Source organism: Stegodyphus dumicola, chromosome 10 (assembly GCF_044657685.1).
Source record: "Stegodyphus dumicola isolate Sdum_Otavi_A_Nest chromosome 10, ASM4465768v1".
NCBI lineage: Eukaryota > Metazoa > Arthropoda > Arachnida > Araneae > Eresidae > Stegodyphus > Stegodyphus dumicola.
Genome location: NC_140777.1, coordinates 182,064,542 through 182,090,781, shown reverse-complemented (window position 1 = coordinate 182,090,781; position 26,240 = coordinate 182,064,542). Strand labels below are relative to the sequence as shown.

The 26,240-nt window shown below is 36.8% G+C and overlaps 1 protein-coding gene across 5 annotated transcripts in view; it reads left to right on the top strand.

Annotated features, from left to right (window-relative positions):
• Window positions 1-26,240, top strand: part of LOC118184781 (homeobox protein Meis1-like) — a 279,835-nt gene that overhangs the window by 130,325 nt on the left and 123,270 nt on the right. For all 5 annotated transcript variants that reach the window (XM_085825964.1, XM_085825963.1, XM_085825961.1 and 2 more), the window contains 2 exons: window positions 8,129-8,173; window positions 12,936-13,071. In XM_085825964.1, the coding sequence (XP_085682090.1) occupies window positions 8,129-8,173; window positions 12,936-13,071 (181 nt within the window). The remainder of the gene's footprint in view (window positions 1-8,128; window positions 8,174-12,935; window positions 13,072-26,240) is intronic.

Sequence of the window (26,240 nt, the reverse complement as noted above, 5' to 3'; positions counted from 1 at the left end):
CTTTTCAGTAAAGTTTTAATAAGAAATACACAGTCATCAAAGAATATATAAATAGTTTTCTCATTTCGCTTCGACGGAATTGAATTCTTTCCTATAACGGATGTCATTCTCACTTCATTTCACTTTCTTTCGACTGGGGCTTCGTTTTGCCGAGACAGCGGCTTTTAACTAGCCCGACTCGAATCTCGCTGCCTGTCAAAGCCCTTTTGTTCGACTTTCCCCAGGTTTTTATCGCAGAACTTCGATTAATATATTGGATGTCATTTCTCTCCCCGAGAGCAGCTGATGTCAAATGAAATTCCTGGTGACAGATAACTGAATTCAAGACTCTTCTTTCATCTTCGTAAAGTCTTCACATTATCAACATTATCGCCGTTTAGAACTGCATTTTATTGCTGCTTGAAGTGATTTACTGATGCCATGTCCATTTATTATATAAGACGCAATTATTCTATAAATTGATTGTTACAGTGAAACTTAGGCTCACGAATTTAATTCATCCTCCAAGGCCACTTGTCGTCCGAAAAGTTCGTAAATCGAAACAATTTTCCCCATAGGAGTTAATGTAAAAAGAATTAAACCGTTTCTGAGCCACAGAGGATTGCATAAGTTCATATCCCAAAACCAATAAAATCTGTAAATATAAATAAAAAAAATATACCTTAATTTTATATTATATACACACGCATACACATAGAGAGAGAGAGTACATAAATGAAAAATTATTTTCTACGGAATGTGAAGTATAATTTAGAAAGTGTGTGCTATTGCGGAAGTAAAAAATGGGAATTTATAATTGAATGAACTGCAATTGGTAATTAAAATGATAAATTAATAAAAGTTAAACGATGAAACAAGAAAATTGTTGTTGTTTTCACAAAAAGTTCCCGACTTTTCAAGATGAAATGGTATCTCTCTATACATTCACCAATAGTACGCGAAGATCGCGATTCGTCGCATTTCTGAACAAAATCCCTATTCCAATTTAAAATTTTCTAATCAGTTTTATGAAATCTGTATTTAAATCTTAAATATTGTCAGAAATGTGAAAAAAATTACCAGACGCGATGATAGACAGGTAATTAAATTTTATTTCAGAAATAAATAAAAAGAAAAACAATCTGGAAGCTTTCATATTTTACATTACGCCCAAAGGGGCGTTATTTTAACGTTTTGTGTGTTACCTTTTGTTTATTAAATTTAATTTTCTTTGCACTTAAACCGTAAAATTGAATTCAACAGTCACAAAATATTTAAAAGAGCATATCTTTAGAATTTCCGATATGCAGTCTCGTGCGCTGGAGATAATTTTTCCCACATACAGTGTTATTGTTCGCTTTGAAATAGTTCTTAACAAAAAATTAATAATTTGTTAATCAAATTTAATTAACAAATTAATTTGTTAACAAATAATTAATCAATGATTATTAATTAATAAGACGGAGAGACGGATCCGAGGGTCTCCCACCTCATCATTTTCCCTACTACCAACCTCTCGAGAGGAATTTCGGCTGGCCGCATATTTAGAACGCCCCCATGCCGCACGGATACTAACATTTACAAACATCCATGCCTTCTCTGGAATTCGAATCACGGCCTTTCGGCACGGCAGTCAGCTACGATAACCACTGTACCCGTTGGAGGGGGCAGTACGATCTCCGCCGAGCCTGAACCATCCACCGAATGAACAATGGTTCTAGTCTTGTGAAGACTGATTTCATACCCCCCCCCCCCGCGGTCGAACGAATCTCGTGCTGAGGGGAGAGGGCGGGCTCGAGCTGCGCCCAGATTTTAACTAACTAATTAACTGGTCGGCATTGCCTAAGTGCAGACTCTAACCATTAGCTTCACGCATTTTATAGGGTGGCCCAGAAGTCACTTTACATTTTGAAAATTAAATAACTTTTTTCCTATTAATATATTTCTTTTTCTCTTTTCAGAATTAAAAAATATAATCCCTGGAAATTTTGGGCATGGATAAATTTACAAACAGAACAACAAGTGAAGATAATTGAATTTTACTTTGAAAATGGACGGTCAATTGTTGCAACGCAAAGATCGTTATATGCGCCATTTTAATGTTCGACATCTCCCTAGTAGGCCTTCAATAAGGAACTTAGTGACGCGTTTTCAAGGTTCAATTAGTGCAATCTTTAAAACCAGCAGACTTTCAGAAACGAGTAAATTATGCTGTCAGGTTTCAGAGAACTGCAAGAAATGACAATGAGTTTATTCACAAGTTGATCATGGGAGATGAAGCTCATTTCCATTTGAATGGACATGTGAATAAGCAAAAAATAAAAAAGAATTAATTAAATACAGTCATTTAAGAAAAAGTTATTTAATTTTCAAAATGTAAAGTGACTTCTGGGCCACCCTTTACTTGCGTCGACAGCCGTGGGTGGGAATTAGGTACTACACACAAAGGAAGGGACGCTTTGTGGCGGACTTTTTAGGGAAACTGACTCGTATCCCCTGTTGAAAACCACGAAATCTTCCCTAGAGCCAGTCCGTTCGCGAGGACTCAAAACCCAGTGCGAACTACCAGTGGTCACCGGCTTTTACCGGTCAGCCGTTTATAGGTATTTAGCTTTCTTAAAAACACAAACTCCGCTAAATCTTTTATAAATCCATAATTCGTAGTAAATATAGAATTTTAAAAGGTAAATACGCTGACGAAGAGCGGGGGGAGGGGAAGTGTCACTTAAAACTCCTGGGCAATATTTTTACCCTGATATAAATCAAAATGGCGAGGAAAGGTGAAAAAGGAAGAAGAATTAAATGACTATCATTTAAAACTGAAAGAAAAAGGCCATTGCACCTTCTCATTTAAAACTAGTTGCTCGCTCGTCTGTCCCAATCACAGTCATTACGTCTTCGTAATCATCTCCCTTTGGTGCAGCCATGGGGGTTCCCAGACGCCCACTTTTCAGCGTTGCCAACAACAACCCCTGAAAAGAAGGAGGAAAAAATGAATTGTTTGTGTGTTTGAGAAAAACTTGTTAGCCGCGGCCGAAGACATATCAGGCAGTAAGCGTACGGCCCAAATAATCGGCTCGGCCGGTGGAAAGTAAAACGAGATGACGTAAATGTTATGCTGCAGTCAACTCTGTTGTTTATGTCTGTCTCACAAATGCGTAACTTGTTTTGTTGATGAGTTGTGGACAACTTATGGAAAGATGAAAATCAGGTCCGTATGAATCCAATCCAGCGCTTACCCAGAAGGGCTATGAGTGCCGTTTTCGCATTTTGCGTTGATTCGGTATAAACGGCGAATCACTTTTTAAATTATTGCCACCGAATATTAGAGCCCTGTGTAATATTTAAAGAAATTAAATAATGAAGAATCTGCATAAATGTATGTATGTTTCTCGCACCGTGGTAAAACAACGGCACCTAGAGCCATACAATAACGTAATCTTCCACCACCTGGAAGCCCTATAATTTCGAATTTGAAACTTGTTTTATTATCCATTTCATATTTCGTAACACTTAACGAAGTTTTGATTAAGAAACTCAACGATTTCAAAGCGAGCAATGACAACACTGTACAAGGAGGGGGGAAATAAAATACAAGTCCTCCCAAAAAATGAAAATTTTCTGATTTTAAATTACGTCCAAAGGGGCTTTTTTTTTAACGTTTTGTGTGTTACCTTTATTTAATAAATATCATGTTCTTTGCACTTAAACCATAAAATTCAGTTCGGTAGCAATGTCCCAAAATAATTTTAAAATGAGCCTATCTTTATAATTACTGATACACAGTTCCGCGCCCGCTGGAGATAAGGGTTTTTTTTTTTTTTTTTTCCTTCCCCTCCCCAGCCGTAGAGTGTTGCCATCGCTCGTTTTCAAATCGTTGAGTTTGTTATTCAAAAATTCGTTAAAGTTTTACAAAATATGAAACCGATAATAAACCAAATTCTAAATTTCAAATTTGGTCTTCCACATACCGATATTCGTAGGAGGATTACGTCATTCAAAATTCGATGGCTCTAAGTACCGTTGTTTTATCACAGTACCAGAAATACATATACATTTATGCAGATTTTTCATTATTAATTTTTTTCAAATATAATGCAGGACTCTAACATTGGGTGGCAGCAATTCGAAAAGTGAAACCCATATTTATAGTGATTAACCGCAAAATCGCAAATCGAAAACAATAATCGTTCAGAAACAAAGCCCCTTTGTTCTAAACAAAACATTTTTATCTCCAGCGCGCGAGACTGTGTATCGGAAATTCTAAAGATACGCTTATTTTAATATTATTTTGCAATATTGCTCTTGAAATGAATTTTATAGTTTAGGTGCGAAGGACATGATATTTAATAAATTAAGGTAACACACAAAACGTTTAAAAAATGTACCTTTGGGAGTAATATAACTGAAGGCATTCAAGTTTTTTTAAAGTTTTTTTAGTATTACGTAAGTTATTTCGAAGCAGGAGATATGAAAAATAAGCGATGTCCTCGCCGGGACTCTAAACGCGGACCTCTCGATTTCGCGTCGAGCGTGCTGACCACTACACCACGAAGGCATGCTAAGAAGACGGGAGAAATACCCTATATATTCCCCCTTCTCGACTGGGGTTTAGGTTACGCACTCGCCAAATCCTTTTGGTGAAGAATCATCATTCACCACTTTTTACTTCGGGCGCCACTGTAGAGACATTATTTATTTTGGCAGCTGGAGAGATGGCAAATGAGCAATGACCTCGCCGGGACTCGAACCACGGACCTCTCGAATTCGCGTCGAGTGTGCTGACCATTACACTACGAAATCATGCTAAGAAGGCGGGGGAAATATTTTATTAAGTTTTCCTTTTGGATATGTTACTGACAAAGTTTAAAATCCTGCATTCTATAGAATGCCTAGGCATTGTATAGAATGCGTGAAACTAACTGGCTATGTATGAAATAATGCATATTTCCCACACTTTCTAGGTATTCTATAGAATGCTAAATGAGCAACTAGCAAGGTATGATATACATCTCTGATTCGTTTCAAATATAATGTGTGTTTCAATTCATTCAGTATTTCTCACATTCTGTTTCTGATACTTTTTGTGTTTGTTTAAAGGAAACGAGTGACACACTCACATGCAAAAAAGTTCATTAAAAAATTCATGTCTTGTGAGGCCATAAAGATGATGAAATGGATATTTTGTGCACCCTTTCTTTCAAAACTGAAAATGGCTGAGTAAGGTAAAATAAATTCTAAAATCAATCTGGAATTTTTGAACAAGCCCAAAAAGTGAAAATGAATTCCGAAAAACAATTTTCCACTTCTTTCGGAACTACTGTGCTAGTTTTTATTCCTACCTTCGACAAGGGGGGAGATGATTCGCGCAGTTTATTGGCATATTTTATATTCTATAGAATGCCGGCGTTTTATACTTTGCTTTATGAAATATCATGTTCTTCGCACTTAAACCACAAAATTCAATTTAACGGCAATATCGGAAATAATTTCAAAATGAGCGTATCCTTAGAATTTCCGATACACAGTCTCGTGCGCTGCAGATAGATTTTTTTTTTTTTTTTTTTTTTTGTTAAAGTTTTACAAAATATGAAATAGGTAATTAAACAGATTCCATATTTCGGCTTCTAAATGTCCATATTGATGTGGAAACGTACGTTATTCAAAATTGGATGGCTGTAGGTATCGTTGTTTTAGCATAGTGCGAGAAACATGCATACATTCATGCAGATTCTTCATTATTTAATTTCTTTAAATATAATACAGGTTTCTAGTACTGGGTGGCAACAATTTAAAAAATGAATCAAAACGTTTATAGTGCATCAACGCAAAATACCAAAACGAAATTAAAAGTCTTTCTGGGCAAATTGCCCCTTTGAACTAATAAAATTAAAATTAAAATATTTATGCAATATTTTTTCGTATTTAATCATATCCCATCCCAAACAAGATAAATCTCGGTTAAAAAAAGTGTTATACAGTTAAAAACAAAGACTTTACGTTCTCTTATTTTATATAAAGGTACTAGACGCTACGCGGCCAGCCTTCGCCCGACTTTTAAATGTACCAGAAAAATGCCTAAAGGGAACACCCAACATTAAGTTTAAAAACTGCACAGAATTTTACCCCGCAGAGCAACGATTTTATCAAAAAAACAAACAACAACAACAACAACAACAACAACAAAAAAAAAAAAAAAAAAACCAAATTTTAGTACAAATGTATTATTGTTACGAAATGTACAGGCGCGATGAGATAGCTTCCCAGCAAAGCAGTTTTAGGGTTGCCGTAAAATGGCAAGGGAAAGCAGGTTTGCCATATTTGGCGAGAAATCGCCCATTTGGCGACGAAATCGGCGATATACTATGGACGGATGGAGAACCTTCTAGAACGAATTCTTGCCGGTTTAGCCCAGAATGTTCTCAAACACTAGCCGAAAGCTATATAAATCCTGCTGGTCCGCAGTCAGTGAGTGTGTGTGCCTCGTCTAGCGAGCTGATAGGGAGTCATTCAGCGAGTGTCTCGAAGTCTAGCGCCGAGGTGGTCGTCGAGTGCATCGAGAGAGTCTTTTAGTGCATCGTCGAGTTTTGTCTTAGACTGTCCTGAGTCGAGAGCTATTCTCGTCGAGTATCGTCGAGTGCATCGCGTGGAGAGTCTCGAGAGTACGTGGAGTTCCGAGAACGACCAAGCAGAGTTGGGAGGTGTACTCGGGTGCTTTGCAGTGAAGCTGTCTCCACCGTTATTGCCTGACAGTATGAAGGCTGGGTCGCTGATCGTGTCAGTGTGTTTATAGTAGTTCATCGACGACTGTAAACGTGTTTTGGAGATGTCCTGACAATACTGGCCAATAAAGTGCGTTTCGATACTTCATCAAGTAGTGTCGTCGTTATTCGTTCCAAATCCATACGAACCCCGTACGAACTTGAAGAAAAGAAAAACGTAACAACTGGTGTCAAAAGTGGGATAAAAAACGTAACATTATATATAAAGAAAATTACAATGAAATATGCAATATCCCTTAACGCAAATATTAATTATCTTAATAAATAAAAACCAACTTCTCGTTGCAAAATCTTCAGAATTTAAATGGTATAAAGGAAGTTAAAAACTTTGTTTCCTGAAAAAAATCATGCAAAACTTTTTATATAATTAAAACATAATATAAAAATAATTTCAATGAAATAAGCAATGAATCTTATATTTTCAAGAGAAAACAGTCGGCAGTCCAGTATCCAAAGCAATGAATGAAGAACTGTTGACAAAACGACATTTCTAAAAGAATGAAACTATCATCAGAAATCAGTAACCAAACAAAATTGTGTTTTGTGGGTGACATAATTCAAAATATACAAACCTCTTTGCCATTAGTTAATAAAGAGAGAGAGAGAAAAAAGGAAATTCTTTCTGTTCTGCCTCGCGAGACACATGCACGTCAGAATAAGAAGATTGCGATGTGCGTGTTGCATGTATAGTTAATAATATTTTATTTCATATTTTCAGCAGTCCAGTATCCAAAGCACTAAATGAAAAACTGTTGCCGAAAACCACATTTCTAAAAGAAAGAAAATATTCAAAATGATGCAATTTCATCAAAAAAGATAACAATTTTAAAAATGTGATTCGAATTTTGAAAAAATCGCTTCGAGGTGCACTGGGTCTTGTCTAGATGCACCTAGGTACCAAATTTCGTAGTCCTGGGTCTATTAGTTTACGCGCAAATACGAACGAAAGACACACACAGACAGACATTTTCTTTGATCATATGTAGAGATAGACTGTGGCCCAAATGAGATGAGATGTTTTTCGATCGAGCTCAACTGGGAACAAACTGTAAAGCTGTTTTGGAACGAAATGAAACTGAATTTTCCTTCTAGAATTATTTTGAATACCTGAATAAACATCCGTCTGTTCGAATGACAATTCTTCTCCCTCACCAGTTCGAAAAAGCATTGTACCTCTATTCTAAACAGACCCCTTTTTATGCCTTTAGAAAGAAGGAAGCAAAAAGACTCTCAAAATCATATACGAGAGCAAAATTCCTGTACGACGCGGATGATTATATTGCCTTGTTGTAGTTGTGCCATTTTGTTTATTGTTGGTGCCCCACTGCTAGTAGTAGTGGCTATTAAATCTTCTTTTTCTTTTGCAGGGTCACTACGAAGATTTGCCTGTGGGAAATATGGACAGACTTGGGGTAAGTGATTATTATTACCAGTGGTTTGGAAAATTGTGTGTTGTGTGATATGAGAAGTGGCGCATTTCTGGAAACCTTTTGTTTGACTCCGGCGATTGAAAAGAGAGTTTCCCCGCTCAGCGAAGATGGTAGAAATTCATGAGCGCGTTAACTGCGTTTCTATTTAGTAAATAAAAGGTTCTATTAGACCCCCCACACGTTCGGGCTTAAGTAGAAGTTACTATCGCTGCATCTCTCTTTTTCGGATTTTATTTTTGTCTCTTTTTATTTCTTTGTTTACGTATGAGACTTAGGTAAAAGAGTGCTAAACGAATGTATTGTATATGAAAGTGCTTGATGATATTTGTCTTTCATTCAGTGAAACAATTCAATAAAAGCTTATAATCAAGCTGTAATAGAGTTAAAAAGAAAAATTGGTGTGGGCACAGCATGATTTCCTTGTACAGTATATTAAATTATACCCATTGTTGCTGCATTTTATTTAAACTTATTTCCGCGAATTTCATTAGATATATTTCTCATTCAATTAATTCAATTCTCACTTCGCGGCAAAGCAAAAGTACCTAAAAACTCAAAACACCTTCGTTAAAAATTGCAAAATACAGAAAAATGGGAAATACAAAACACAGTTAAAACCACTAAAAAAATACCATAAAATTTTAAGTTTGTGCACAAAAACAAGCCATTTTGCCAATGGGCAGGGAGACCAAATTTTTGGTGCACAAAATTACCTTTAGTAATTAATTTATCTCTACTGGGTAAAAAGACACTGCCGTTGGCGCACCAACTGACTTAATTCACTATTCTACTAAGAGTTTCAAATGTAAACAAATGGCGGCTTCCTTAGGCTTAGCAAACACTTAAACTTTTAAAATGTTGATATATCTGTAACTATTGCGTGCAGATTAACTAAAAGTATTAAAACCTTAACCGGAGCATAACAACATAATTCAACCACTTTGAAAGCAAAAAACTCACAATTTTCCCACTTATAAAAATCTTACCTCTCCGAGCCGGGTAACAGATATGAAAATACAAATACACACAGACACATATATATGTTTGGTGTGGCCGATTGCAACGAAAAGGGGGAGGTGCAAAACTGCGTGTAATAGCAGTCCCATATGAAATTTCAACGTTCTGCGGCTATTCGTTTCTGAGTTATGCGACATACATACGTACGTATAGACGTCATAAAAAACCCCTCTGAATCCATTTTAAATCTTTTTAACCATCCGTTTTAGAAAAAAGAGTCCTTTATACTGGTAGTACGTATAGATGTGCAAAAATATCATTTAAATGGTTTCAAAACCGGCCAAAATGGATATTTTTGGTGAAATATGATCCCCGAAAATTTTCGCGATTGCAATACTTCTTTTACTTCATGCAAAGTAGTAAAAACAGGTGTCACAAAATGGCGAATAAAACACACAGAAAACTGTAACAAAATTAAGCTGCTTCAGATATAACAAGGGGAACATTCTAAGGAACTAAATACAGTACAAAGTCCGTAATCCGGACGTCCATTATCCGGAATGATCTATAATCCGGACTTCAAAGCCACAAACTTTACGCATGCGTGCGTTGAGAGAAATGTTTAATAAAGTAAACAAATAAATACTAAGTTTTTTTTTGTTTTGTTTTTGTTTTTGTTTGTTTGTTTGTAAAATGTGATACCCTTTAAATCATAATTGCTCTTTATTTCATAAATTACGGTTTCATATTTTTAATTGTATAATTTCTGCATGCCATCTTACCAGACTTAAATTGATGATCTATAATCCGGAAAAACCCTTACCCCGGAATCGCCGAAGTCCCGACAAGTCCGGATTACAGACTTTGTACTGTAATAATTAGCTTTGGTGGTGGTACAGCTATTAAGCAAGATGTTCGCAGAGCATGGCAAGAGAAGCAAATAGGGGGGATAAGAACAAAGTTGAGCCCAGATTGGAAAAGTTACGTTTCCCAAAATGAGTTAATTTCAGTTTGCTTTATTAAGACTGGATAATACACTATCCTCCTAAATATTATGGAAAAGCATGTTTTTTCGTGTTTAATTTGAGAATGATGCAACATAGAAATAAGAAATTTACAGAACATGTTCAGTAAACTGTTCTTTAATGAATGCGACATAGAATGTTTTTAAAGTTCAACACAAACATGAATTACAACAAAAAATTGCACTCTTGGCAGAGAAATTCAGTCTTGGAGGAACAGTTTTTTGAAGAAGAATGTAGTAGTAACATTACAAAAATGGGTTCTGATAAGGAATATGTCCATCAATAGCAGCAGTACATTGGCCGCAGCGACTTCCCATGTTGTCAATTAAGCTGTCGGTCAGTGAAATAAGAAGCAACGACCAGACACGGAGTACTCCTTGTTTGAGCTCATCTAACGAGAACCTTGGAGGACGACTTAAAGCAGCAACCTGCCTTCCAAGGCAGTCCCATAAACGCTGTATCGGTTTCTGGTCTGGGGATTGAACTGGCCATTTCATCCACTCCATACTGTGACCCTCAAGATGTTCTTCAGCAATCCAAATTCGGTCCAGTCGCACATTGTCGTCCATCAGAAAAAAATCGAGGACCAATAACAGCGACATATGGACGGACATATTGATCACGGATCTCGTTTGGATATCTCATAACGGTCAAACTTCCTCCATGGAATACATGCAGGTTAGTGTGTGACCACCGGAGAACCCAACCGAAACCATTATTCCACCATCTCTGTAGCTCTGTCTTTCCACAATGTGGGATTGGCTGTATCTGGTGAGTTGTTCTCTCTAGATCAGCTGACGACCTGAATCATTCTCCAGTGTGAACTTGGACTCGTCTGTGAAAAAAACAGGCGCTCATTGTTGGCTGGTGCAGAAGTTCTCTTGCCCAACATAAACGGGCACCTCTGTGTCCTCGGGCCAGAGGGACGCAAACAGTTGGTTGTCTTGCAGACCTGTATTGTGCAGGCGTCTGCGCACTGTATTGGCTGACATTCTTGTTCTTGTCGTTGCCACTAAATATAATGTGCCATGAAATTAGTCACAGTAATGTTGCTCCTCCTTCGGGCTGAAAGAGGTAAATGATTGTATCCGGCAGATATTACTCTAAGTCTGCTTGGAACATGTCTTCTAGACACAGAATCGTCGGATTCAAACTGATTCCATAGTCGGTGAACAGCACAACCAGAGACATTGAGACGTCTAGCAGCATCAGCTTGTGACATCCCCATTTCCATCCATCCGATCGCCCGCCACCTCAACGAATCGGGCAAACGACTTCTCCTGGACATTGATAGACTCTGGATGTTGTCCACGAAACTGTAATAAGAACTGAAGATCGTGGGGAAAATAACAATTTTTGCACTTTTTCTCCAACTCCTATTTAAGTATTCGTTTCTATAAAGTAAAAATGGATAGCTGTGGTTTTTGCAGTTATTTTCTCAAACTTCGTTAGTGTCATACATATACATACACTGTAAATTGTTACTGATATTTTTGCAATGGCGAGCTTTGAAAAACATGCTGTTCTTTAACTTTTGGATGGCAGTGTATATAAGCTTCAAAAATTATTATTGGCTGAAGCGCGTTGGCCGTTAGCATTATATAAAAATCATATGACATGTATTAATTCGGAAATGACGCGATTCACTGCAGTTTATTTTAAGCAGTTATAATTTTTAAGACAGAAAATGAAAATAGCCGAATTAAAATGGATATTTAGGGGACTATTGCAAATTACAGTTTTGCCTTACGTATCTTTTATCTTGCTTGTATTTAAACTAGATATATAGCATTGAATAATCTACCTCTGAGGAAAAAATATTAGTTGAAACAATTAATGCGACAGCAAGGACCTTGCAAAATAAGCGGAGGCTGAAAAACCTTTTCGCATGTGGCAAAATTTAAACAAAGAAATGAATTAATAAATGTGTAGAGACATTAGGTGTTTTTGGAAGCAGCCAAGAAACATGAAAAATGAGATACGCCTTCACCGGGAATCGAACCATGGACCTCTGGAATACGCGCCCAGCGTGCAGACCACCACACCACTAAGGCACACTGAGAAGGCGGGAGACATACCCTATATACTCCCCCTTTTAAAGGGCGACTGGGGTTTCTAGGGGACCCAGTCGCTAAATCCCGGATGTGGAGAATCGTCATCCACCACTTATCTAACACAAGTTTCTGTCTATTCTAACAGCGATTCTTAACAGTCTTTTGATTGCTTCTTTGCTTAATTTTAAGTAGTTCCTAACAGGATACTCTTTCCCCGTACAACAACATCCAAGCTTATATGTAGACTATATGAGGCTCTTAGCCGTCTATTCGGCTGCGTTCCCGGAGCAGGATGGAGCAGAGAGTAGATGGTTTCTGCCAGGAAGATAACACACTGTGAGGCTAAGGCCAGGTCAGTGGTCTTCCTTGGTGGCGCTCACTCACTCACCCTTTTAGTTCGGGCGCCACTGTAGAGACATTAGGTATTTTTTGGAAGCAGGAGAGATGAAAAATGAGCAACGCCCTCGCTGGGAATCGAACCATGGACCTCGAATACGCGCCCAGCGTGCAGACCACTACACTACGGAGGCATGCTAAGAAGGCGGGAGAAACACCTTATAAATGATTCAACGAAAATTAATTGCTCTGAAACATACGTAACTGTTATTACTGATATCGTGTATTGAAATTGTTGCAAACGAATTTTCTTGAATTTTAATTGTTTCTGCGATAAACAGATTGTTAGAAAGCTTTGTTTTTTTATTTCAGAGACCACCCTCTCAGTCTTTAAATTACGGTTCAGTAGGTGATGACGTTCGATCTCCTTGCGGATCTACGGGTACCCCTTGTCCGTCATCCCAACAACCGTCATCGCAACAAAGCACAGACAACAACAGTGAAGCTGGTAAGTGCTGAATTGTGGAAAATATCTGTTGAGAATTTATAATTTCATACTTAAATTAAAATGATAGCTTAAACGCTATCAATCACAGATATTAATTTTTTTTATTCTAAATTTAGTTTGCATAAAATGATTTTTCGAACAAGGAAAGAGAGAATTAGTGGGAAATGACAGCGGATGAAACGGCACTGTTTCAAGTTAGGGAGGAAATGGAAAAAGACGAAATGGCTCCATTTTGAACCATGGAGGAAATGAGAAAAGACGAAATGGCGCTATTTCGAACTGGGAAACGACGAAACGGCACTCTATTTTGAGCTGGGAAGGAAATGGGGAAAGACGACACTATTTCGAGCTAGGGAGGAAATGGGAAAAGATGAAACAGTGCTGTTTTAAGCTGCGGAGGAAATGGGAAAAGACGAAATGGCATTATTTCGAGCTAGGGGGGAAAAAGACGAAATGGCATTACTTTAAGCTAGGGAGGAAATGGGAAAAGACGAAATGGCATGTGCAAGGGGACAACTGTCCGCTTTTTGTAAACCCCGTAAACAACTCAGGTTCGATCGTAAATGAATGAGCTGACTGACTTCATGGTCGTTTTCTCGTGCTCTACCCCATCTGAATACTGGCAAAGTGTTCTATAAATATAAAATTGCCTTGATTTTGGAATTATCATGTGTGAATTTTTTATAGCATAGTTATCTGTACCATAATCTGGAAGATAAAGATCTCATGTTACGAGTATTGGCAACACGTTTGTCAGAATTCACGTTCTGCAGTACGCATTGGTCTCAAAGTCACGGTCTGATTTACGAAAGCATTTAAGGTATTTCTCCACTGCCAGATCGTAATATAATACTTAAAACTTCTATACGCTCAATCGATCTTTCTATAATTAAGCTGTAGAGCATTAGGTTACTTGGAAGCAGGACATGCGAAAAATGAACATTGCCCTCCCTGGGACTCGAACCACGGACCTCTCGAATACGCGCCGAGTGTGTTGACCACTACACCACGAACGCATGCTAAGAACGCGGGAGGAATACCTTATAAAGCTACTTCTATTATATGCCTAGATCGTTCTGTAATACTTAAAACGTGTAGTATGTAAAAAAGTTTTTTTCCCCTATATCTTAAAGCTTTTGAACCGTATTAAAAAAATTCGCTGCCCCCAAGGACGATTTTGACAAGTGGGGACATAGGTTTTAGAAATTAATTGATAATTATAAATTAATATCAAATTGCATGTAAATATGTATAATTATATAATAAGAGAAAGTTTTTCAAAGCGTCTGGCGTCACATATTTTTGAACCACTGCTCTGCTGCATACATAAATAAAAGAAAAAATAGTAATAATTTAAAAAAAAAATCTGAAAGCCTTCAGATTTTATACTACGCCCAAAGCGGCGTTTTTTCAACGTTTCGTGTGTTACCTTATTTATAAAATATCATGTTCTTCTTCGCACTTAAACCATAATATTCAATTCAATAACAATATCGCAAAATAATTGAAAAAGAGCATATCTTTAAAATTTCCGATACACAGTCTCGCAAGCTAGAGCTTTTTTTTTTTTTTTTTTCCGTACAGTGTTGACATTCCTCGCTTTGAAATCGTTGAGTTTTTTCATCAAAACTCATAAATGCTTTACAAAATATGAAATATGAAGAGTCTATCTGTCTGTGTGTGTCTTTTGTTCGTGCTGTGCGTAAGCTAAATAGATCCAAGGCTATGAAATTTGGTACATAGGTGCATTTAGACAAGAGCTAGTGCATCTCCAAGCTATTTTTTTTTTTTTTTTTTTTTTTTTTTTTTTCAAAATTCGAATCAGGTTTTTTTTATATTTTATCTTTTTTCATGAAATTGCATCATTTTGAATAGTTTCATTCTTTTAGAAATGCGGTTTTTGGCATCAGTTTTTAATTTAGTGCTTTCGATACTGGACTACTGACTATTGAAAATATGAGATAAAATACTATTAATAATACACGCAACACGCACATCGCAATCTTCTTATTCTGACGCGCATGTGTCTCGCGAGGCACAACAGAAAGAATTTCCTTTTTTTTCTCTCTCTCTTTATTAACTAATGGCAAAGAGGTTTGTATATTTTGAATTATGTCAGCCACAAAGCACAATTTTGATGAGTTATTGCTTTCTGATGATAGTTTCATTCTTTCGGAAATGTCGTTTTGTCAACAGTTTTTCATTCCTTGCTTTGGATATTGGACTGCTGACTGTTTTCTCTTGAAAATATGAGATTGCTCATTTCATTGTAATTTTGTTATATCATGTTTTAATTATGTATAATTTTAACTATATAAAAAGCTTTGCCGGACTTTTTTTAAGAAGCAAAGTTCTTTACTTCCTTTACACCATTTGAATTCTTAATATTTTGCAACGGGAAGTTGGTTAGTTTATTTATTAGGATAATTAATATTTGTGTTAAGGGATATTGCTTATTTCATTGTAATTTTTTTACATATAATACATTTTTATTGATATTTCTTTTTTTGTCGTAGTTAGTTTTTTTTAGTTAGTTAGTTGTTCTGCAGAGTCAAATTTTGTGCAGTTTTAAAATTTAATGTTTGGTATTCCCTTTAGGCATTTTTCTGATACATTTAAAAGCCAGATGAACGCAGGCCGCGTAGCTGCTAGTCGATAATAAAACAAATTCCAAAGTAGGGCTTCCAGATGCCCATATTCGGTGGAAGATTACGTCATTCAAAATTGGATGGCTCTAGGTACTGCATACATTTGTGTAGATTTTTCATTATTTAATTTCTTTAAATTTAATACAGAGCGATAATGTTTACTGGCAACAATTTGAAAAGTGATTCAGGCTTTTTAAGTTCTCGATGCAAAATGCAAAACGAAATTAATAGCCCTTCTGGGACAACGCCCTTTGGGCTAATTAGTGGGTGATCACTATATGTATTGTCCGTTGCATCGTTACCGTGATTGATCCATAGCCGAAAGTTTTGATGAAATGTTCAAAGACTCTCTGATAAGATGGGTACCTGGGGGGGGGGGAAAGGGAATAAAAAAATTCTCATTTCTGGTCATAAAAGAAGTGAAAAATTTCCAATTTCGAAACATGGCAGTTAGATGAGTGCCTTCCAAACTAGACGAATCCAATCACATTTCTTAACAAATAAAACGAGATCTAATTTCAGGCGAAAGTGGTCGGGGCGGAACGGTGTGTCCATAATCAGACATTCGGACGTTCCGCCAAACTTGAAATTCGTTCGTGCGTAGCAGCGTCCTTGGTTTGAACCAGTTCTTTTTTTTTTTTTTTTCCCTTTTATCTATTTTACCCTTCTTTAGCCCTTTCGGACTCTTTTCATCTCCTTTTTTTTTTTTAAATTCTTGTTTACTTAAATGATACAACTCGTTACTTTTTTAGTGTTATGTTCCTTTTTAAATTTTTGTTATTTTTACAGGAATAAGTTGTTGTTTCTATTATAACTATTATCGATTGGATGCGATGTGCTTTTGTTATTTGGTTACTAGCAGTTGCGTGGTCATCCTTAGTTTGGCTTTTAAATGCCAAACGTTAAATTTAAAAACTGCGCAGAATTTGACTCTGCAGAACAACTTCATAAAAATAAATAAATAAATAAAAACAAATTTATTACATATTACAAAATTACAGTGAAATAAGCAATATCCCTTAATACAAATATTAATAATCTTCATAAATAAATTAACCATCTTCCCGTTGCAAAATCTTAATTTAAATGGTATAAATGAAGTTAAGAACTTTGTTTCCTAAAAAAAGAATCATGCAAAGATTTTTATATAATTAAAATTATATATCATTAAAAAAAATATAAAAAAATTTAACAAGAAGCAATAAATCTCATATTTTCAAGAGAAAAGTCAGAAGTCCAAAATCCAAAGCAACGAATTAAAAACTGTTACCAAAACCACATCTCTAAAAGAAAGAAACTATCATCAGAAATCAATAACCGATCAAAATTGTGCTTTGTGGATGACATAATTCAAAATATACAAACCTGTTTGCCATTAGTTAATCAAGAGAGAGGGGGGGAAAGAAATTCTTTGTATTGTGTATTTTGAATTGAATTTGTATTGTGTTGTGCCTCGCGAGACACTTGCGTGTCAGAATAAGAAGTTTGCGATCTGCGTGTCCAAAAATGAAAAGAGTGAAATAAACAGCGTGAAATAAGCAATATTTTATAACATATTTCCAACAGTCAGTAGTCCAGTACACAAAGCACTAATGAAAAACTGCTGCCAAAAGCACATTTCTAAAAGAATGAAACTATTCAAAATGATGCAATTTCATCCAAAAAGATAAAATAGGAAAAAAAAAAAAAAAAACTGATTTGAATTTTGAAAAAAGTGCTTCCAGGTGCACTGGCTCTTCTCTAAGAGCATCTATATACCAAATTTCGTAGTCCTGGGTATATTAGTTTAACGCCCACCACGAACGAAAGAGACATAGACTCTTTATTTTATTACACTGCTGGCCACCCAAATTGCAACACCAAGAAAGACGAGAATATCACAACAAAATTTATTTAGTAGATAACATGTTGACCAAGTATCAAATGAAAAAATTTATACTTTTGTGAAGTGTGGTTCCTTCCAGAATCAGTAGCCAGAGTAGCCGCCATTGTTGGAGATCACGGCTGCCACACGCCTCGGCATTGATTCAAAGAGAGTTTGGATGCATTCTTGGGTACAGCAGCTTCCACGCGTTGCCAAAATTGATCCGGTGTGGCAGCTTGGGATGTAATCTGGGTCAATCGTTCAGCAACCATGGACCACGTTTTCTATCGGCGAAAGATCCGGAGAGCGAGCCGGCCAAGGAAGCAATTCAATATGCCGATTGACGAAGAATCCTTGTATAGTGCGTGCCACGTGTGGTCGCCCATTATCCTGTTGAAATATGGCTGCGGGCAAGCCCTGAAGGTAAGGAAGGACAACTGGCTCCAACACCTCTCAGATGTAGCGCTGGCTGTTTAAAGTACCGGCAATGCGTATTAGAGGAGTGCGAGAGTGATATCCAATACCGCCGCATACCATAATACCCGGTGCAGGACCAGTGTGGCGGTGCATAACGCAGCTGTTCAGCATCCTCTCTCCACGGTGTCTCCAGACTCGAATCCGACCATCGTGGTGTAGACAGAAGCGTGACTCGTCAGTAAAGACAATTTCATTACATTCTGTCGTCCACATCCTTCTTTCATCGCACCATTGGCGGCGGAGACGTCTGTGGTTCTGCGTCAAGGGTAGACGAAGCAATGGACGTCTTGCGGACAGACCACTCTGCTGTAAACGGCGTCGAATGGTACGCGCAGACACTGGATGATGCGTAACAGATTGAATGTGCTGTGCTATGGTTCGTGATATGTGACTGAGCGATCCGTCACTGCCATGCGCACAATGTTCCACAATCGCGTGAAGTGGTGCACTGAGGTGGATGCGATCAAACACGTCGGTCCGTCGTACCCTCTTGCATCTAACGGTCACATATCCGCATTACAGTTGTTTGGTTTCCTCCAAACACGCCTACCGATTTCCCTGAATGATAATCCACACCGTCGGTAGGCCACTATCCTTCTTCTGTGGAACTCGGATACTTGATCAAACGATGATCGCTGTTTACTACGAGGCATAATTGATCGTTTTTTGGGGGGGGAACCACGAGAAAAACACAATTTCCGAACTTGAAATCGTCGGAAACTCCAAGCCTTAAATAGTGCATTGAACTGGCGCTATAGGCGCGCGTGATGTGCGTCGGCGCTGAAATTCTAATCATTTGCATATCTCACCTCCGCTAATGCATGTTGTAAATTTCATGTTATTTGCATGCTTCCTTCAGGATGTTGCATTTACGGTGGCCAGCAGTGTATATGTAGAGATTATTATTGCCAGATATAGTCAAAAAAAAAAAAACTATAGCGAATCTGGTTTATAATGAACGACGGATATAGCATACCAACATTTTTCATTCCGTCCAGTATACACAAATAAAACAGAATGCTGAAATTTCTTGAGAGATATTCCTACAGTATCGCAATATCTTAGAGTATTTACATTTTAAACTACCAAAACGTTAAATAGAACTCAATTCAAAATACAAAGAAAGCTAATCCGATCCCGCGAATTCGCTACAATCAAGAACAAAAATTTAATAAACAACTGTGTAAGCAACAGAATTGAGATGTTTTCTTTCGGCTTTTATAAGATTTTTAATCAAGCACAAGAATATTCTGGTATTTTCTCTATTTTTCAGGAAAGCAAAAGCATAAAATTACGAGATATTTATTTATTAAATGCGCATGCTCTTGCATTTTGAATTTTTCGGCGTAGCTGTCTCTTCAAATAAGTCTCACGATGCATTGCATGGGGATATAAAACAATTTTAATTCTACTAAAAATAGCTAAATAAATACAAAATCCGTAACAATACGCATTAAATTGTAAAAATCTATCTAGTATTATATAAGGCGAAAACCACGAAAACGCCCATGCAGCCAGCGCGTTCGCCGGGACTCGAACCTCGGACCGAACTACCACTGTTCAGCAACTTTTAGCTATCTATCGTTGGTGAGCCAAGTCAGACAGCAGGACACGAATTTTGTTACGGCAGGCTGATGTTGCCAAACCTCCTTTTTAAATTTAAGTTTGCTCCTCTTTAACATCCGCGTTCTGTTTACATATTCTGATCGAGTCGATGAAATAACATTATTATTTACGTGTTCCGCCTTAAAGCACTACACGAAAGGACGGGGTGCCTTCGTGGAGGACTTTTTAATTGAAAGTGCCTCGTATTAACACGTTACACCTGTGGAAAACCACGAAAACGAACATACAGCCGGCCCGTTCGCGGGATTCGAACCTCGGACCGAACTATCAGCGTTTAGGGACTTTACCACTCGGTCCCTGGTGGGCAGATGGAATAGTAGATAAACAAAAATTATGCAGCACATAAAATAAGCCTTGTATTGTACATATTAATGTAAAATTTGCTCTTTTTGAGACGCATGAGTATATGATAAATGAATTTGTCTTTGTAGTTTATTTCTTTAACACTTGTCTGACTCTCTCTGGAGAGAGAGAGGACACCATTTCGAAATTTGTGAAGCTGCGGAATGTTTTTAGTTTTCCTCTCTAGAACGAAAAATCCAACAATGGAAGATAGCTTGAAAAGATACCTTTCATTGGGAATGTCCTTTCCCTGTTACCTTTGCGTTACAGGGAGAAATCCTTTTCAAAACCGTAAAAGAATTTGGTAGGAGGGAGCTTCTTACCCTTCCCATCCCAGTGGAGACGGAACGCCTTTGGGGCGCCTTTTTTATGCAGCCCTATTGACTCTCCAATCTTCCTGACTCAAGAATAGTCTACGCAGCAGGCAAAAGGCTGCAACAAGTGCCGTGTGGTAGGTCGATAAGTCGTAATCTTGGATGGGGTACTTGTTACTTCCCTCTTCGAAGGCCCAAGTACCGAAAAATACTTCTAATCCCGTCTTGAATTTCCCCCCACAGACTTCTTTCCCCTTCTGTAAGACTCTGAAGTTCTTACCTCCATGTGTAAGATCACGTTTTGGTGTTGATGCATGTTTCTCTGTATAGGAAGTTGAAGACAGCGCTACAAAATGAAGCAGACAGCGATTTTTGAATCGCAAAGTTATTGCTAATCCTGTTAAATCTTGTAACATATGCTACGCTGCATGGCCGCGTAGTGCTACATACCCGTTTTGTGCTAAATGCTAAGTTTAAGCAGAACTTTAGGTGAAAATCCCTGCGTAAACAAACTTTTAGCTTCACTTTATGGTTAAAATTATAAGGTATTTCTCTCGCCTTCTTGGCATGCCTTCCTACTGTAGTGGTCAGCATGATCGGCGCGTATTCGAAAGGTCCGTGGTTAGATTCCCGGCGAGTGCTCTGCTGATTTTTCATCTGTCCTAGATTAAAAAAATACCGCCTCTACAAGAGTTCAGAAATGTTTAAACCTCTTCCCCCAAGTACATTGGCATATAAGTGTACTTTGTAGCCCAAAGGGCGTTAGCCCGGAAGAGCTATTAATTTCAAAGCTGCTTTTTGCGTCGATTTACTTTTCAAACTGTTGCTACCAAATATTAGCGCCATGTGTTATATTTTAAAAAAAAAATAATAATCTAGAGTCTGCATGAATACATGTATGTTTCTCGCATTGTGAAGAAACAACGTTACCTAGAGCCATCCAATTTTGAATAGCGTACTCCTCCGAGCGAACATGGGCACTTGGAAGCCCGACTTTTAAATTTCGAATTTGTTTTATTAAATTTTTAAATTTTGTGACACTTTAATGAATTTTCAATTCACAAACTCAACGATTTCAAAGCGAGCAATGGCAACACTATGGGGGAGGTTTAAAAATGTATTTTGAACTTGAGTGGATGAATAAAAAAGTATTTTATTAACGATTGGAAATTAATTAATTAATAATTAATTAAATAACTTTTTAATTCCTACTTAGGTCAACAAAGAAAAATTAAAAGAAATCAATATGTTAAAAATCTGTATTAACATCAAGTGTTATCCACTACAAGTTTAAAAAACTGCATTTGAACTTGTGTGGATGAATGAAATGTATTTTATTAACGAATGAAGATTAATTAAATAAATAAATAAATTTTTCAATAAAAAGTCAATTTTTACTTAGATCAATTAAGAAAATTTTAAAAATACAATTTTTTTTAATATGTTAAAAAACTATATTAACATCAAGTGTCATCCACTAGAAGTTTTAAAAAATTCATTTGAACTTGGGTGGTTGAATAAAAAGTATTTTATTATCTACTGAAGATTAATTAATAATTAATTAAATAAAAAAAAATTTAAAGTCAATTCCTACTTGAGACAACAAAGAAAATTTTTTAAAATAAATAAATTAATTAATTAAAAAATTGTGAAAAAAATTTATTTGAACTTGATTGAATGAATAAAAAGTATTTTATTACCGATTGAAAATTTGAACAAGATATAGCGAGAGTGTGAAGTAGGAATTTAAAAGAATGATTGTGTGCTAATAAATTAGATTTATTAATTAAACTTAATATTTATCCAGACTGTGTTAATCCTATGACAGGTAAACACAAATGATAAAATTAAATTTAAGCTTACCAAGTGTAAAGGTATCTGGAATACCAATCTATAGATTCTTGAAAACAGAAAGAAATGGTAGAAAGTGAAGCTGTTTTTAACCAACTCTTGCATGGTATCAACGACTAGCGGTCGTTCATTAATTCATTGTGGTGGTGGAGGGGGGGTAAATATTACTGTATTTACTGTCAAGCTTATCTTCCACGATCAGGCGTATTATTTACTATGATTACTTGAGTTCCAGAATAACGATTTCCAATCAACGAACTCGGTAATATTTCATTTCGAATGTTTTCATTAAGCCTCGATTGAAGATTGCTGTACATAGCACCACGAACGAAAATCGATATCTGGCGTTTGTTCAGTAACAGAAAAACATTCTATTTAGCATAATAATTGGTTAGAACATTCGTCGATATCACGCGTTACGAACTGCTTGCGTTTCTAAGTAACTAAATATAAATAACTAACTGTCTGAAATTATTGAACTTGACGTTTTTTTCCCCTTCTGCCTTCGATAATGTCTCTACAAATTTCGGCAAATAAGAAGCATACATGATTCATCAACCTTTTGCCTTTGGGCAGAACCGTCGAATTTATGCCTCATTTGAACCTTTGAGAGGAGAGATTTTTATGCCTTGTTTGCGTGTCTTTTCACTTTAAACGTAAATGAATTATTCAAGAGATTCGGTAAAATTGATGACCGTCATTCCGCTTGAAATTATTTTCGAATAATTATCTGCTACACCTGTCGAGTTTGGGGGGTTTATGTAACATGACCAGTATTCCGTTTAAATAATACGCTTGGAAATATAATTGCTGTATAATTTCTGCAAGCTGTAGGGCTACTATGGTACTTTACAATTAATCCATTATATTCTTATACAAATTAAGTTAAATCCTCCACCCAGTTCATGTTTTATCTCTATTATTTATAATTTTCCCTGTAGCTAGTTCATTTTAATTTAATGAACTTTTTTTGCTATTGGTGGATCGACTTAACAGTTAGCTTGGTTTTACTTGTCCGTCTGCTTTCTAGTTTGATTCTTTTCATCGCAGGCTTAAAAACTCTTATATATGATACTAGCGGAAGTACCCGATGCCAGTTAAGATGTATCTAACAACAGCGAGAACGATACCATTGTAATCCTTCTCTAATAACCATGCAAAAAGTACGATTCATAGTCACACGTTTTTCAGTCTGATGCGATATGGAACCCATATAAAAAAATTCGATCGATAAATAAGCTAATTTTATCTCATTATATCGGCAACAATGGCACACAGTTTTGAGTGCTTTTCGTCTTTACAATCAAATGGTCGTCAAAGCTCAAGCTCCATCCAATATTTAACCTGTATTCACTTTTAGTCGATTCAGTGTGACAAAAAGTGGATCATAATTGATCAGAAATCAATAACGTGAACAAAACAAACATACATTCTTCTTTATATGCATAGATTTTGTAAAACTTACAAATTTCTGATGAACAAACTCTACAATTTGAAAGCGAGCCGTAGCAACACTTTTAGAAATAAAGCATGTTTATCTCCAACGCGCAAGACTGTTGCCACTCGGAAAAAGGAGTGCGAAAATAAGCTCTTTCAAAGTTTTTAATTAATATTTCGTCTGATTAAAGTCGTACAAAAATGGGAATAGTCGAAATGGCTTCCTACGAATTTTTGGAATCGGGAGTAATGTATTTAATATTTGGCAATGCTATTTTTATTTTGTCGTAAAACTTAAATTTTTTATTAACAAACTCTAAGATTTGGAAGCGAATAGTGGCAACAACTTTTGAAATAAAGCAGATTTTCATCTCCAGCTTGCGAAACTGTTGCCACTCGGAAGAATGCGAGCGAAAATGAGCGTTTTTCCTAATTTTTAATTAATACTTCTGATTTTAGTGTTTTTTTTTGGGGGGGGGGAAGTCGACATGACCTTTTCCGGCACCCAGAAAAGAACTGTAGAAAGTTTGGGGATGATAGCTATAGTAGTGACTGAGTTATTAGAGGACAAGCAAACACACTTTCTTCTTTATATATATAGATTGTTGCGTTTTTCACGGATTAGGGGATTTGGAGCGACTGACCACAACAATTGATAAAGAATAAAAACACAATTTATTAGCCAGTATTCTTCAGGACAGCTCCAAAATCACGTTTTCAATCGTCGATAAGCTGCGACAAATATGCTGAATCAATCAGCAACACAGGCTTCACGCTATAACGGTGAAGACAGCTACACGGCAAAGCACCAGAGTACAGTTCCCGACTCGGTTCGGTCATTCTCGGAGCTCTACGTACTCTGGAGACTCTCCACGCTATAATTCGCGATGCACACGACGATACACTCTATAGCCTCAGGGAATCACACTCTCGATGCACCAACTCGCGACTAGACTCACGATCGACTTACTAGACGAGGCAGTGACTGACTCACTCGCTGGACTCTCACTCACTGACTATTAACTGACTGCTGCTCCAGGTGCAGCTTTTATGTAGCTTTTGGGCTGCCTTCGAGAACATTCTGGTCCAAACCCGTAGGAATTCGTTCTAGAAGGTTCTCCATCCGTCTATGGCATATAGCTAATTTTGTCGCCAAATGGGCGATTTCTCGCCGAATATGGCAACCCTGCCTTTCCTTTCCATTTTCTGGCAACCCTGAACCCGCTTTGCGGGGAAGCTGTCTTACCTCAGCTGGACATTTCGTAACAATATGTAGTTGAGAGTAATTGCAAATATTTATCATAAATACCGTATTTCCTGATGTGTTTTTCTCCCTAACTTTATAGCACCAAGTTAGTTAAATTAATTTTAATTTTAAAAAATAAATTTTGTCCAAAATACGAACTGTTACTTTTTTACGGTCCCTCGATTGCTTTACTTGTATTTAGAAAAACCTAAAGCGATCCACGTGCCACAAATTGAGCAAGATGCTTAACCTGAAAGTTTGGGATTGTTGGTGTCATTTTCGTCTTGCTTGTTGTTGCGTGCGTACGGGTTCGTAATGAACTGAATGCGCAAGTCCGATGAAAAGTGAATAAAATTTATTATTATCACAACAAACTGCTTAAATTTCCGCAGATATGCGTACAATATTGCAATATCTCACAGTAGCTACCTTTTAAACTACTCAAACATTTAACAGAACTTAATTCAAAATATAGAAAGCTAATTCCATTTTCGCGAATTCGCTACAGTAAACAACAAAGGTTTTCTAAACAAACTGAATAGAGAGGTTTTGATCCCGCTTTTATAAGCTTAAATGCGCGAGGATATTCTGGTATCTTTCTCGATTTCTCTGGATATTAAAGCGTGCAATTACGAGATATCTATTTATTAAATGCGCATGCTCCTGTACTTTAATTTTTTCGGCGTAGCTTTCTCTTCAAATAAGTCGCGTGCGGCACTGCACGGGGAAATGAAACAATCTAATAACAATTCTATTAAAAATAGCAACGCACGCTTTTACAATCACCTCTCTCCTAATTGAGCTGAAAAATCAGCCTCCAGTGGGAAGTATTTTCCGGACGATGAATACTTTAACTGTAACCTTAAGGTGCCTAAACGATCATTTCTGTTTTTACAAAGCAGCTAGAATCCACCATCCAATGTCGATGCTATTTAAGTCGTTGAGTACGGTGACCACTTATAAGCAACGACAAGCGAGTGGTCCATTTGGAAACTGATTATCCCTTTTGCAGGCTTTTATGAGCGAACGTGCTGTCGATGCAATACTTACGATAAAACTGACAAAAAAGATAAGAAAAAAACGTAATTCCGCATCATCATCATCGAATTACAAAAACCGTCCTTTCAGCATCCATTATGATGACACTTTCTTAATTAGATATTTCAATATTTCCTTCCTTGCACAAAGAAGAGGAAGTACTGTAATGCCGAAAACTGGTGGGTATCATATTTCAACGAAAATATTCATTTTGATCGCTCTCGAATACATTTGAACAACGTTTTTGCTCAACATCCGTACGTAAGGACAGAATAAAGGACACCCCCCCCCCAAAAAAAAAAATAAACATGATTTAGAATGGATTC